We start from the raw sequence: 10,075 nt of genomic DNA, 5'->3' as shown, positions 1-10,075 counted from the left end.
TTCTCTACGAATGTATTCTTATCATCTCGTAGTAGGTACCTTTATAATGGAATGTATGTAGTATGTCTACGTAGTACGTCTACGTACAGTACCTATACACGAATAAGTACCTCTTCCTACATAGATCTTGGCGTGGCCAACCTCGAATCGAACCCTCACCTCACATGGGAATAAAATACTCCTAAATGTATGTATTATGGTCGTTGATGGAAACGGTGAAACATTGTTTCGCTTAGGATTTCCATTGCCGGAATTATTTTGAAATACACCTGCATTCGAGTACATATAATTACGCACTAAGTTAGGTATTAACACAATGCTGAGGTATATTCTGAGATGAGCATTAGAGAGAATTAAATTTTAAAAATGCGAAGTAAATCTTATTTTATTTTTGAACGTGATATTCAGTTAGTTATTCGAATTCAACGACTATGATTACGCAGCCCTTTGCCCTTTCGCAGACAATTAAAAAATCATACTAAATAATTAATGAAAGACTCAATTTTTGATTCTATATTACATACATTTCAGAACATGATGCATATTGAAACATAGACTATATAGGTACATTCGAGAAAAAATGAGAAATAATTTGCCAACACTGATGCGAATCAATTTCATACCCAGTAGAGTAATTTTAATACAAGTTCAAAAACTATTGATCACTTCATTTTGACGAAGCAAACATAATCTATAATTTTTCATGTAGGAAGTACCTGTACCTACTACCTATCCAAGTAGAAAAGTAACAGAAAATTGACACATATCGAATCAACAAACAATAACATTACAAATGAACTATTTCAATTTCAAACGAACAGTATGTGACAGAACTTCATTACAAAAAAAAATCAATACTCCAGCGTTTTCATTTTATACTCGTTAAGAACGTGGAACGAACTCCCCAGAGAAAAACAAACAGCAACTTTCAGTAAAAGTTATCCATTCATAAGTGTCACCTGAAAAATTTATTCTCATTTTAGATAATATTTTCGCATCGCGAATTTTCGAATTCCGTCGTGACTCACAAAAATTATTCATTTTCTTCGCGTTTTCAAGGAATATTACATCTTTGTTCGAGTTGAAGACGTTATAATTAATCTGAAATACAAACAATCAGAATATTCGATGTTAATAGAGGATTATCAAATGTATAGTTTAAAACTGAAAATTTACAATACCAGTTTGTAAAGAAAGAGGTTCTCTAGCGATTAGCATTCGTTCGCGAGCTTTCTTAAACGCTTCTAGAATATGATTCACACTATTCATCAACAGTACAGCTTTTGCTTTATCCATCAAATGAGAAACTTTTTTCGGAGGAATAGCTTTGCCAATTTGATGGATGATATTTAATTCGATATGGATATTACCACTGGATATAGTTTCAAATCCATATTTACTCAATACGGTGCCCTGTAAAATTCAAAAATTATGAAATGGATATTGAAAAAAAATAATGGGTTACAAAGAAATCTTACATCAAAATTACAGGGAACGCTGAGATAAGTGAAATCTGATAATTCACGATCTGAACCAATAAAGAATCTTTTCAGTTCGTCTCTTTGACAAAGAGGAGCTGGTCGCCACGAACTCAACGTAATTTTATGTCGCCCAGGTACAGTAGGTAACGGTGTCCAGGTATATCCTTCGACTCGAAATCTTTTCCAACTGTCTAGCGAACAAACTTCGAAAAACAGATGTGGTACCTTGAAATGAGTTAGTGAATCTAGAAAAATATACGCAGAAAAATTTAGTAACTCAATACATAATAAGAGGTATACAAGGGTAAAATCTACCTTGATCATCTTTTTCCAATTCTGATACAATTAAAGACAGCTTCATTTCGAATAAATACGAAAGCTGAGCTATTGCTTTTTTACTGTTCAATTTACACTGTTGCGTTGATCCTGATAATATTTCAGGATTGTCAACTGTCCAGGCTTCGAAAATAATAACAAAAAATTACTCAAAGGATAGAACACAAGTGAATTTCAATTCAAGTAAATTTACCAGTTTACCTTCAGGCAGATAAACGAAATATCGAACGAATAAATTATCACATTCGAACTTGACAGCTTTCTGAATTTCAGCGAACACAAATATATTCAGAAAATCTTTATAAGGTACTTCGAATTCGAGAGAAAAATTCAAAGGTGACTGGTAATGAGATAGCTAAAATTAAAAAAAAAAACAAGTGTATTAGTAAGAAGCTGTTAAGAACCATCTCAGCTGGAAAATTTTAAGCAACTCACTTCAGCACTCAATTTATCCATTTTGCCTAAACTATTAGCTTCCTCTGATTGCGAAACATTGACGATCCAATACCGATAAACATATCTGGTATCAGTCAATGCATCTACATCGATTTTATATCCAGCAGTGTTGAAGTTGGCGAAATCTGGTACGATGGTTAATGTGCGAGCTGATTTATTCCATTTCATAGTGACTAGTAAATGTTCACATTCTTTCGATGATGAAGTTTCACTGAAACAATATTGGAAAAATGATTAAAACACATCAAATTTAATTTGATTTGTGCACAAGGTGAAATGTTGGACTATCGTGATCATTCTACAATCGCTATTTTGGTGATTTAAAACCATTGCAAAAGTACAAAAATACTCATTGCTGTGTAAAATTCTATAAGAAAGTAACCTGCTAGTAGTTTTATCTGATAAATCTGCAGCGATATACATAGTTTCATAGCCAGAGAATAAGGATCTATTTCGTTTTTTTAACTCATCAGAAGGATTGAAATCTACAATGTTCTTTACTGGTAAAGTAACACATTCGATAGGTTTCTCTGGGTTGTTAGATTGTCGAAGTGATATTGATAGATTATCTTCGTCAATGTATGATTGACGACTATCTTCTGTATAGTAAATATTTCTGTACAGCTGAGAATGTAATAATTTTAATACCGAATTCAACGAACTAAACAAAAAGGAAAAAAAAAAATAAAACTTACAGTCCAAGGTACTTTATCATTCGATGTGTAAGTAAATAAACGATTGCTAGGGGTAGCAGTTCCGCTAGACTTCAATTTCATAATTTCCTCGTGGTATTCTTTCTCCGCCGGTGTATGGCAATTCTCAGAATCACTGTATAATTTGAATTCTGCTGCATTGAAAATTTTCTCGTTCCATGAAAATTCGAATTCTTCTCTTTCGTTGTATTGAGGATCCAAACCAACTTCTTGTTCTTCTACGCTGGATAATGGAATCATAGACGATTTTACACATTCTAAACGAACCCTATGAATAAGACGAAAGTATGGAAATAAATTTCGGATTTCGGTAGAAAAGTCCATCTATGAAGTATTGATAACATACTTGAAACGTAAATATTTCAAATCGCCGTGACATTTATAGATCCCAGGCATCATATCCAATTCATTTTTGTAATACATTTTCACTTCTAGTGGAACTAAAACGAAAAAAGCTTCAAAATTAGAGTAAAAATTTTGCAAATTCAATTAAAAATGTAAACAAAAATAATCGTCCGACGTCCATTGATAAAAAAAATAATGGAAAATCACTCCGAAGTATTACGAAAATACCCGAACATTTCCGAACAACGTTCACATGGAAATTGAACTGATAACAACCCCTCTTCGATGTGTTTTATTTTTGGAATATTCGAATACAATACCGGCATTCCGGCAAATGAAGAAAGTTGAAACTTGAAAGTTTGAACAGTCCAAAATGAGCGTGAATTATTTGGAATGGTGTGTATTATTCGTTGAATTGTGTCCGTTTAAACATTCGTGAAGAATTGAGTTCTCATAAATTGGTTGTTTCTCTAAACTGTAGCTCATTTCTGATTAGAATTTTTATCCAGTAACCGCGAATAATACAGGTAATTGTGGAAAATGCCGCTTTACGAAGAAATATGTGATAGTTTGCTGAAACATTTGGATGCTAAACATGAGGCTGTACGTGTCTCCGGCATCTTTAATCCGTTACCTGCAAACGAGAAGGTTTCGTTTACCTATCGTCTGATGGAAGAGCGTCGACATTTACCATTTCGCAGAGCATCCGCTTTGAAAAATACCCAACTCGCAACGGAAGAAAGAAATCTAGGTAATAAGGCCTTTTGCCAAAAGAAAGATGCGGATGCTTTGAATTTCTACTCTAGAAGTGTTCGTCTGTCTGCGACCAAAAGTCCCGAGTTATCCCTCGCCTATGCAAATCGTTCAGCTGTTTTATTCAAACTAGAGAAATTCGATCTATGTGTATTGGATGTAGACAGAGCACTGGGTATTAATTATCCCGATAATTTGAAATACAAATTATACGAGAGGAAAGGTAAATGTTTGATGGAAATGGGTCGTTATTCGGAAGCCAGACAATGTTTTCAGGTAAGGTAAGATTCATCGCATTTGTTTCAACATTGAAAATGATGAAATATGTTTAGGACATTAATTCGAATTTTATTACTTCAGAATGCTCGAGAATATTTATCTAAAGCTGATATCAACGCCGAGCGTCTTAGTACACTGGAAACTTCACTCGATCAATCCATCAGCGAGTGTGAAAAAAGTGATGTATCTGATAAACAAATGAAATCTGTTAAAAGTTTCCCATTACCAGAGCTGCCATCGAAGAGTCCACTTATTCCAAACGCGAGTGCAAAAGTTCGACTGGATTCCTCGGTGGAAATGGGCCGACATTTTGTCGCTACAGAAGATATCGAGCCAGGTGAAATTGTCGTTCAAATGTTCGTTACTTCGTACATATATTTACTGAAAATATTATGCTAATACGTGTGAAACTTCGTTCAGGTGAAATACTCGTCGTTGAAAAACCATATGCTTCCATTTTATTACCAGAATCTTATCTCAGTCATTGTTCAAATTGCTTTATTCGTAATCTGGCGATGATTCCCTGCGAAAAATGTTCTCAGGTAAATACCAACGTAGGTATAGGTATTCGAAATTCGCTAAAAAGAATAGTCTAATATCGTGCCTGTTTTCAGCTCATGTTTTGTAATGAAAAATGCCGCAGCGAATCGATGACACGTTACCACATGACTGAATGTGATATTTTAGGTGACCTTCTTGCATTAGACGTTAGTAAAATGGAATCTTTGGCCGTTCGCACCCTAATTATAGCTACCAATCACGGCAAGAAACTCTGTCAACTTTACGAAGATCCGATTTTTGGTACTCCTTTGCCTCCTCCCAAAGCATCCGAATTGATGAATGTCGGCGATATTTACGATTCGCAAAGTTACGAAACAGTTCACATGTTGGAGGATAATTATTTGAAACGATCGCCTCCGGATTTATTTAGAAAATGTGCCGTTGCTGCTCTTCTACTTCATGTCATTAAATATTCCACTTTTTTCAAAAATGCTACGTCAAAATCGAAAACTAAAATCCCAGTATGTTGTACTGTTCGAGAATATCTACTCGGTTATTTTTCATTAAGGTTTTTAATCAAATAATTTTTCGCAGTTGCAAAAATTACAAGATTATACCGGTTCGTTGTTACTAAAATACTTGTTAGCAGTCCTCAGCAACGCTCACGAAATCTCAGAAATAGTACCAGATAGTTCGAATTCTGCATCGAGATTGGGTCATCGAAGTTTGGAAATTGGCGCAGCTCTGTTCCCATTACTCAGTTTAACAAATCATTCTTGTGATCCTGGTGCAGTTAGACATTGTCACTATGATAATTGCGTTTTACGAGCTATCCAACCTATCGCTAAAGGCCAACAAGTAACTAAAATTCATGTTTTTTGTGACTGTAATCATTGTCGAAATTATATCCCGTAATTATTTTATACAAATTTGTCCAGGTTTTCGACAATTATGGTGTTCATTACGCTGTTCATTCTCTGGAGAATAGAAGGCTCAAGTTAAAATCTCAGTATTATTTCCACTGCGTCTGTACAGCCTGTAAATCAGATTGGCCATTGTATAAAGATTTACCATCAACCAGACCTAGATATTTATCGATCGAGTGAGTACTTTTTTTTTTTTCTCAGTAGGTTATTGAAGAATGCTTTTACATGTTTCGTTTTTTGTCTGCAGCGTTCCTTTCAAGAAACTAGACGAATATACCGTGGAACTTGAACGTTGTTTTGAAAAAATTTCGGCGGGTAAATTCGATGAAGTAATAGATGGTCTATGCGAACATCTATCCTTGTTGCATAAATACGTCTCGAGACCATGGAAAGAATATGGCAAAATTCAAGAAACCATCAAGGAATGTTTCGCATGCCAAGGAAACTATTATGATCATTCTGATATTTTACTTTGCTTACCCGAGCAAACAGAAGATTGAAGTAGGCATTTTTATGCTTGTCTATTGGGTGCCCGGTCAAACGTGGCCCCCTCTTGGTTTTCCAGTTCGTTTTTTTTCGCGGTTAAAGCAAGTCGTACGGAATGTAGTTTTATTTATTACGTAAATTATTGAATAATCGTTTAAGCGCATGAACTACGTTCCGTCGGACTTATTATTTTTCGGGAAAAGATGATCAAGAAACCAAAAAGGTATCGCAATTAATCGGACACCCAGATGACCCGGACAACGGACACGTTTTTCTGCTGTATCGAATTTTTGTGATGGTTTTAAGAATATTTCTTTTATAAGTGCGTGTTTTTAGCAAATATTTTAACTATCATTACTATTGTGATTTTCTGTGAAATCGTAATGCTGTGAATTAATTTTAACTCGTAATCCGTAGTGAAATAAAAGTTTTATTTGAAATATTTTGCTCTGTTTGGTAAATTATCGACATTTTGATTGGAGTTTTGTCTGAAAAAACATATGGCAGCTTACGTTATCGTTGAATAAATATATTTACCAAAATATACAAATATTGGAAAATGAAACACTTGAAGTGAAAAATACTGCGTAGAAAAAATGATACTTCGTGTACAAATGGGTACCTACTTATAAAATAATTTGGTGGTAATTGTGAGAGCCATTTCATACATATTATAGTTAGTTGATATTATGAAAAAAAAGGCTAACTTCAAATTATTATTTATTCGAAAGATTTTAAGCTATACGAGTATGTACATTATTATTTGTAGATAAAACAATACGACAACCATTATAGTGTGAATAGTAAAATATTAAGAGAAGAAAATTGGAATCAATTTCCAAACTCTGAAGGATTGATTATCAACACGCCGTTCTATTTTTCTTTATTAATCTTGTTTCTGGTTTACTACTAAAATGAAAAATACAAACAACATTAATAAATTATTATTTTGTGTAATAACAAGGTTGTACAAAAATTAAAAAACAAAACAAACGTTTTTTTTTGTTTGTTTGAAAACAGTTTTTTTTCTTGTTTAAAACTAGGTACCTATGTTTTAAAATGTGTTTTAAACACGTTTTAAACACAATCATGGTCATTAATTTTTGACATGTAACGTCATAAAATAGCTACATATGAGACTCATGAATCAAAAATACTAAAAATGGAAATCAATTCCAAACACAAAATCTGTCTTAAAAAAAAATATGTACAGGAAAATCTAAAAATATCAGTTCATTTAATTCCACTTCTTTTTTAAGGGTATTCTTTACACCTTTATCACTAAGTGTGGTTTCTGGTTGCATACCAGTTTTTCCTTAACATATATGTTTACATTTGGTGATTTACCTCGCGAACGACCATAATTCACGAACTGCAGAGGTGCATTTCTTCTTTCTATTCATTCACGATCAGACAAAAGCGCATACTACACAACCTTTTCTTAACAATACCCACACCCTTCACCCCGCACTTGCGTAGTTTTTTAAACTGTCTAAGCTGGTTGTTGTACTACAGTATACTAGGGTTGGTGTGATACATTCGAGAGTGACTTTTACATTACTGTACACCCTACCCCTACCTTCACCCTGCTGTGTATTTTTATTCCTAGCCCTATTACCTACCTATATTTCTCTCAGTCTGTTTTTTTTTCTCGCAAGTCTTATTTTATTACCTAAGCTGAAGTATCAAAAGAAGAGAGGACATACTCATGTGAACAGTGAAAGTGAAATATTGAATTTTTGAGGGTGATTCTGATGGGGTTTTTCACACTGATCTCAAGAAAAATGATAAAAAAATTCCACTTCATAAACATTTTCCGCAAAAACAATTTTTTTCCATTGTTCGTCGTTTTTAAGGGTGAAAATGGACGTTCTAGTCGAACTAAACACCCTACAAAAAAATTATTCCAGTATAGCACGTTTATTTTTTTTTTTGATAGGAACCTTAGTTCTTACTCTAGATTTGTGCTTAAAGTTTAAATGTTCTACTTTCATCTATTATTTTTTTCGTAGGATGCTTGGTTGATCCAGAAAAAAAATATTTTTACTGTCAAAAAAGATAAAAAAATACGAAAAATTTTCAACCAAAAATTGATTCGCGGAAAAGTTTTACATAATGGAAAAAGTAGCTCCATTTTTGAAATCAAAAAACACTTAGGTAAAAGATCGTTCATTTCACAAGTCAAAATTGAGCATTTTATATTTTTCCGAAATTATCTGAAAAGTGAAACATGGCTCAATATTTTTTTTTTTAGAAGATAAGGGGCTTGTCCAAAATGGCGTTTTAAACTTATTTTATGATTTTCAACAATAGTCAAATTTGAAGGGGCTATAGGCGCTCTGGAGAGAGCTAGATGAGTATAGCAAAAAATCTGACGTCATATTCGTGCTCAGCGGTATCGAATCATAAGAAAACGACATCCTATTCATTGATACTTAGTTATTTCCCCCAAAATTCCCATTTTACCCCAACCCCCCTACGACACATTTTTACGCCATTTTGAGGGGTAAATATGAGAGGAGGTGGCTGGAAATTTTTGTGAGGGTACCTCCTAAGGATGTCCACAACATACTGAAAAATTTTCAAAATCGGTTTGAATCGGGCTGAGAAAAGTGCTATTGAAATTTCAGAAAATGGGGGTTCCTCAAAAAGGGGAGGGGGTGTGGATCTGAAATTTTTCATGTGGAAGTGTCTCAATGGTACTCACCTTCCATGCTAATATCAACTCGAACAAGCAAAATTATAGAATATGATTTCCCACCATGTAGAAAGTGGTCAATTTTTTGCATGCAGGTTGTAAGTATTGTTTGAGACATTCTAAGAAAAAAAAATGATAAATTTATTGAAGTGATTTTTTTCCTAAGTTGAGATCAGAAAAACTGAATTCAGTCTTTTGCCCTCGCATCGCTCAGGCCAATTTGGTTTTTTTTTCTGCAGAGTTTCAATTTCAAAAAACCTTGATTGAATTTGAAAAATGTTGAAATCAGAAAAATAGAATAGAATTAGTTGTATAGTTTTCGACAAAATTTGTCTGGCTGTTGGAGTGTTGGGGAAGCTGAAGAAGGGAGAGTTGGGATAACAAAGGGGAAATATTGATACTGAAAATTATCCTGGTTGTGTAGCTCCAAAAAATCCTTAAAATAATCCCTGCATAACTCATCACCATTTCAAATGCATTTGTGGGTAGAAGGTTCATAGTACCTCTACCTACCTATTTATATTAATCAATGAAACAAAATTTTACGAACAAATTGTTTTCCTATAAGTACTTTTTATATGACCAGCTAACCAGCTTTGTGTTCTATTGCAATTGAATGTTCTTTTTAGACGTGCCAATTTTCCTCAAAGAGGGAATTTTTCAAAATATGCATTGTGATTTTTTACTTCTACCACTACCCCCACCTCTTTTCGAAAATAACTGCACCAGTTCTGAAAGATAGTATACTTGAGATTCTGTGTCGTGTCGATCAAGGATCAAGGTCGTCATTGCCCTAAAAATCCAAGACCTCTTTTGGAGTTCTACTGAGTGGTTAAAAATTCTAAAATCGCTTATTTTTGGAGTTTTGGGTAAATTAGAAAAAGGCGAGAAATTGATATAGGTGGTTAAAAAGCAAGAAAATTTCCAAAAAATTCACATAAAAAATCTCTAAACAATTGAAGCATACGTTTCCAAAATGCACTAAGTCCATTTTCAAAGATTCTGAGGTTGCAAGGCTATCTAGCTTGAAGTTTCGGCCCAAAATGGCTGATTTCTACGTATGTTTCCAAATTGTACTAATTGTAAGTACATACCATGAAT

At 33.8% G+C, this 10,075-nt stretch overlaps 2 protein-coding genes across 3 annotated transcripts; one reads left to right on the top strand and one right to left on the bottom strand.

The window, feature by feature from the left end:
• Nucleotides 1-498: 498 nt before the first annotated feature.
• On the bottom strand, nt 499-3,537 carry LOC135842828 (tectonic-like complex member MKS1). Of its 2 annotated transcripts, XR_010558193.1 has the most exons (10): nt 3,333-3,537; nt 2,969-3,254; nt 2,656-2,897; nt 2,253-2,484; nt 2,019-2,172; nt 1,797-1,940; nt 1,479-1,726; nt 1,182-1,413; nt 1,029-1,101; nt 499-959 (listed from the first exon to the last, which is right to left on the bottom strand). XR_010558193.1 is itself a non-coding variant. In XM_065360480.1 (9 exons), the coding sequence occupies exons 1-9, from the start codon at nt 3,407-3,409 to the stop codon at nt 1,097-1,099; spliced, it is 1,620 nt and encodes a 539-aa protein (XP_065216552.1). In that variant the 5' UTR covers nt 3,410-3,537; the 3' UTR covers nt 499-1,096. The 2 variants fall into 2 exon arrangements, 1 of the variants encoding a protein (XP_065216552.1); XM_065360480.1 differs by having other exon boundaries at nt 499-1,101.
• A 140-nt stretch (nt 3,538-3,677) lies between these two features.
• Nucleotides 3,678-6,716, top strand: LOC135842827 (SET and MYND domain-containing protein 4-like). Its single transcript, XM_065360479.1, has 7 exons — nt 3,678-4,360; nt 4,445-4,700; nt 4,784-4,905; nt 4,978-5,385; nt 5,459-5,722; nt 5,803-5,966; nt 6,038-6,716. The coding sequence occupies exons 1-7, from the start codon at nt 3,872-3,874 to the stop codon at nt 6,288-6,290; spliced, it is 1,956 nt and encodes a 651-aa protein (XP_065216551.1). The 5' UTR covers nt 3,678-3,871; the 3' UTR covers nt 6,291-6,716.
• Nucleotides 6,717-10,075: the final 3,359 nt, after the last annotated feature.

This window comes from Planococcus citri, chromosome 4 (genome assembly GCF_950023065.1).
Source record: "Planococcus citri chromosome 4, ihPlaCitr1.1, whole genome shotgun sequence".
NCBI lineage: Eukaryota > Metazoa > Arthropoda > Insecta > Hemiptera > Pseudococcidae > Planococcus > Planococcus citri.
The sequence above is the reverse complement of the archived record's forward strand: the minus strand, read 5'-3'. Positions and strand labels throughout refer to the sequence as shown.

Bases quoted from the DNA above. Each gene is read 5' to 3' on its own strand.
- LOC135842827 (XM_065360479.1), top strand. From the start codon at position 3,872: ATGCCGCTTTACGAAGAAATATGTGATAGTTTGCTGAAACATTTGGAT. The intron at 4,906-4,977 runs GTAAATACCAAC...GCCTGTTTTCAG, and splicing joins CCTGCGAAAAATGTTCTCAG to CTCATGTTTTGTAATGAAAA. The intron at 5,967-6,037 runs GTGAGTACTTTT...TTTTGTCTGCAG, and splicing joins CCTAGATATTTATCGATCGA to CGTTCCTTTCAAGAAACTAG.
- LOC135842828 (XM_065360480.1), bottom strand. From the start codon at position 3,409: ATGTATTACAAAAATGAATTGGATATGATGCCTGGGATCTATAAATGT. The intron at 2,898-2,968 runs GTAAGTTTTATT...TTACATTCTCAG, and splicing joins ATGATAAAGTACCTTGGACT to CTGTACAGAAATATTTACTA. The intron at 2,485-2,655 runs GTTACTTTCTTA...ATATTGTTTCAG, and splicing joins TCAGATAAAACTACTAGCAG to TGAAACTTCATCATCGAAAG.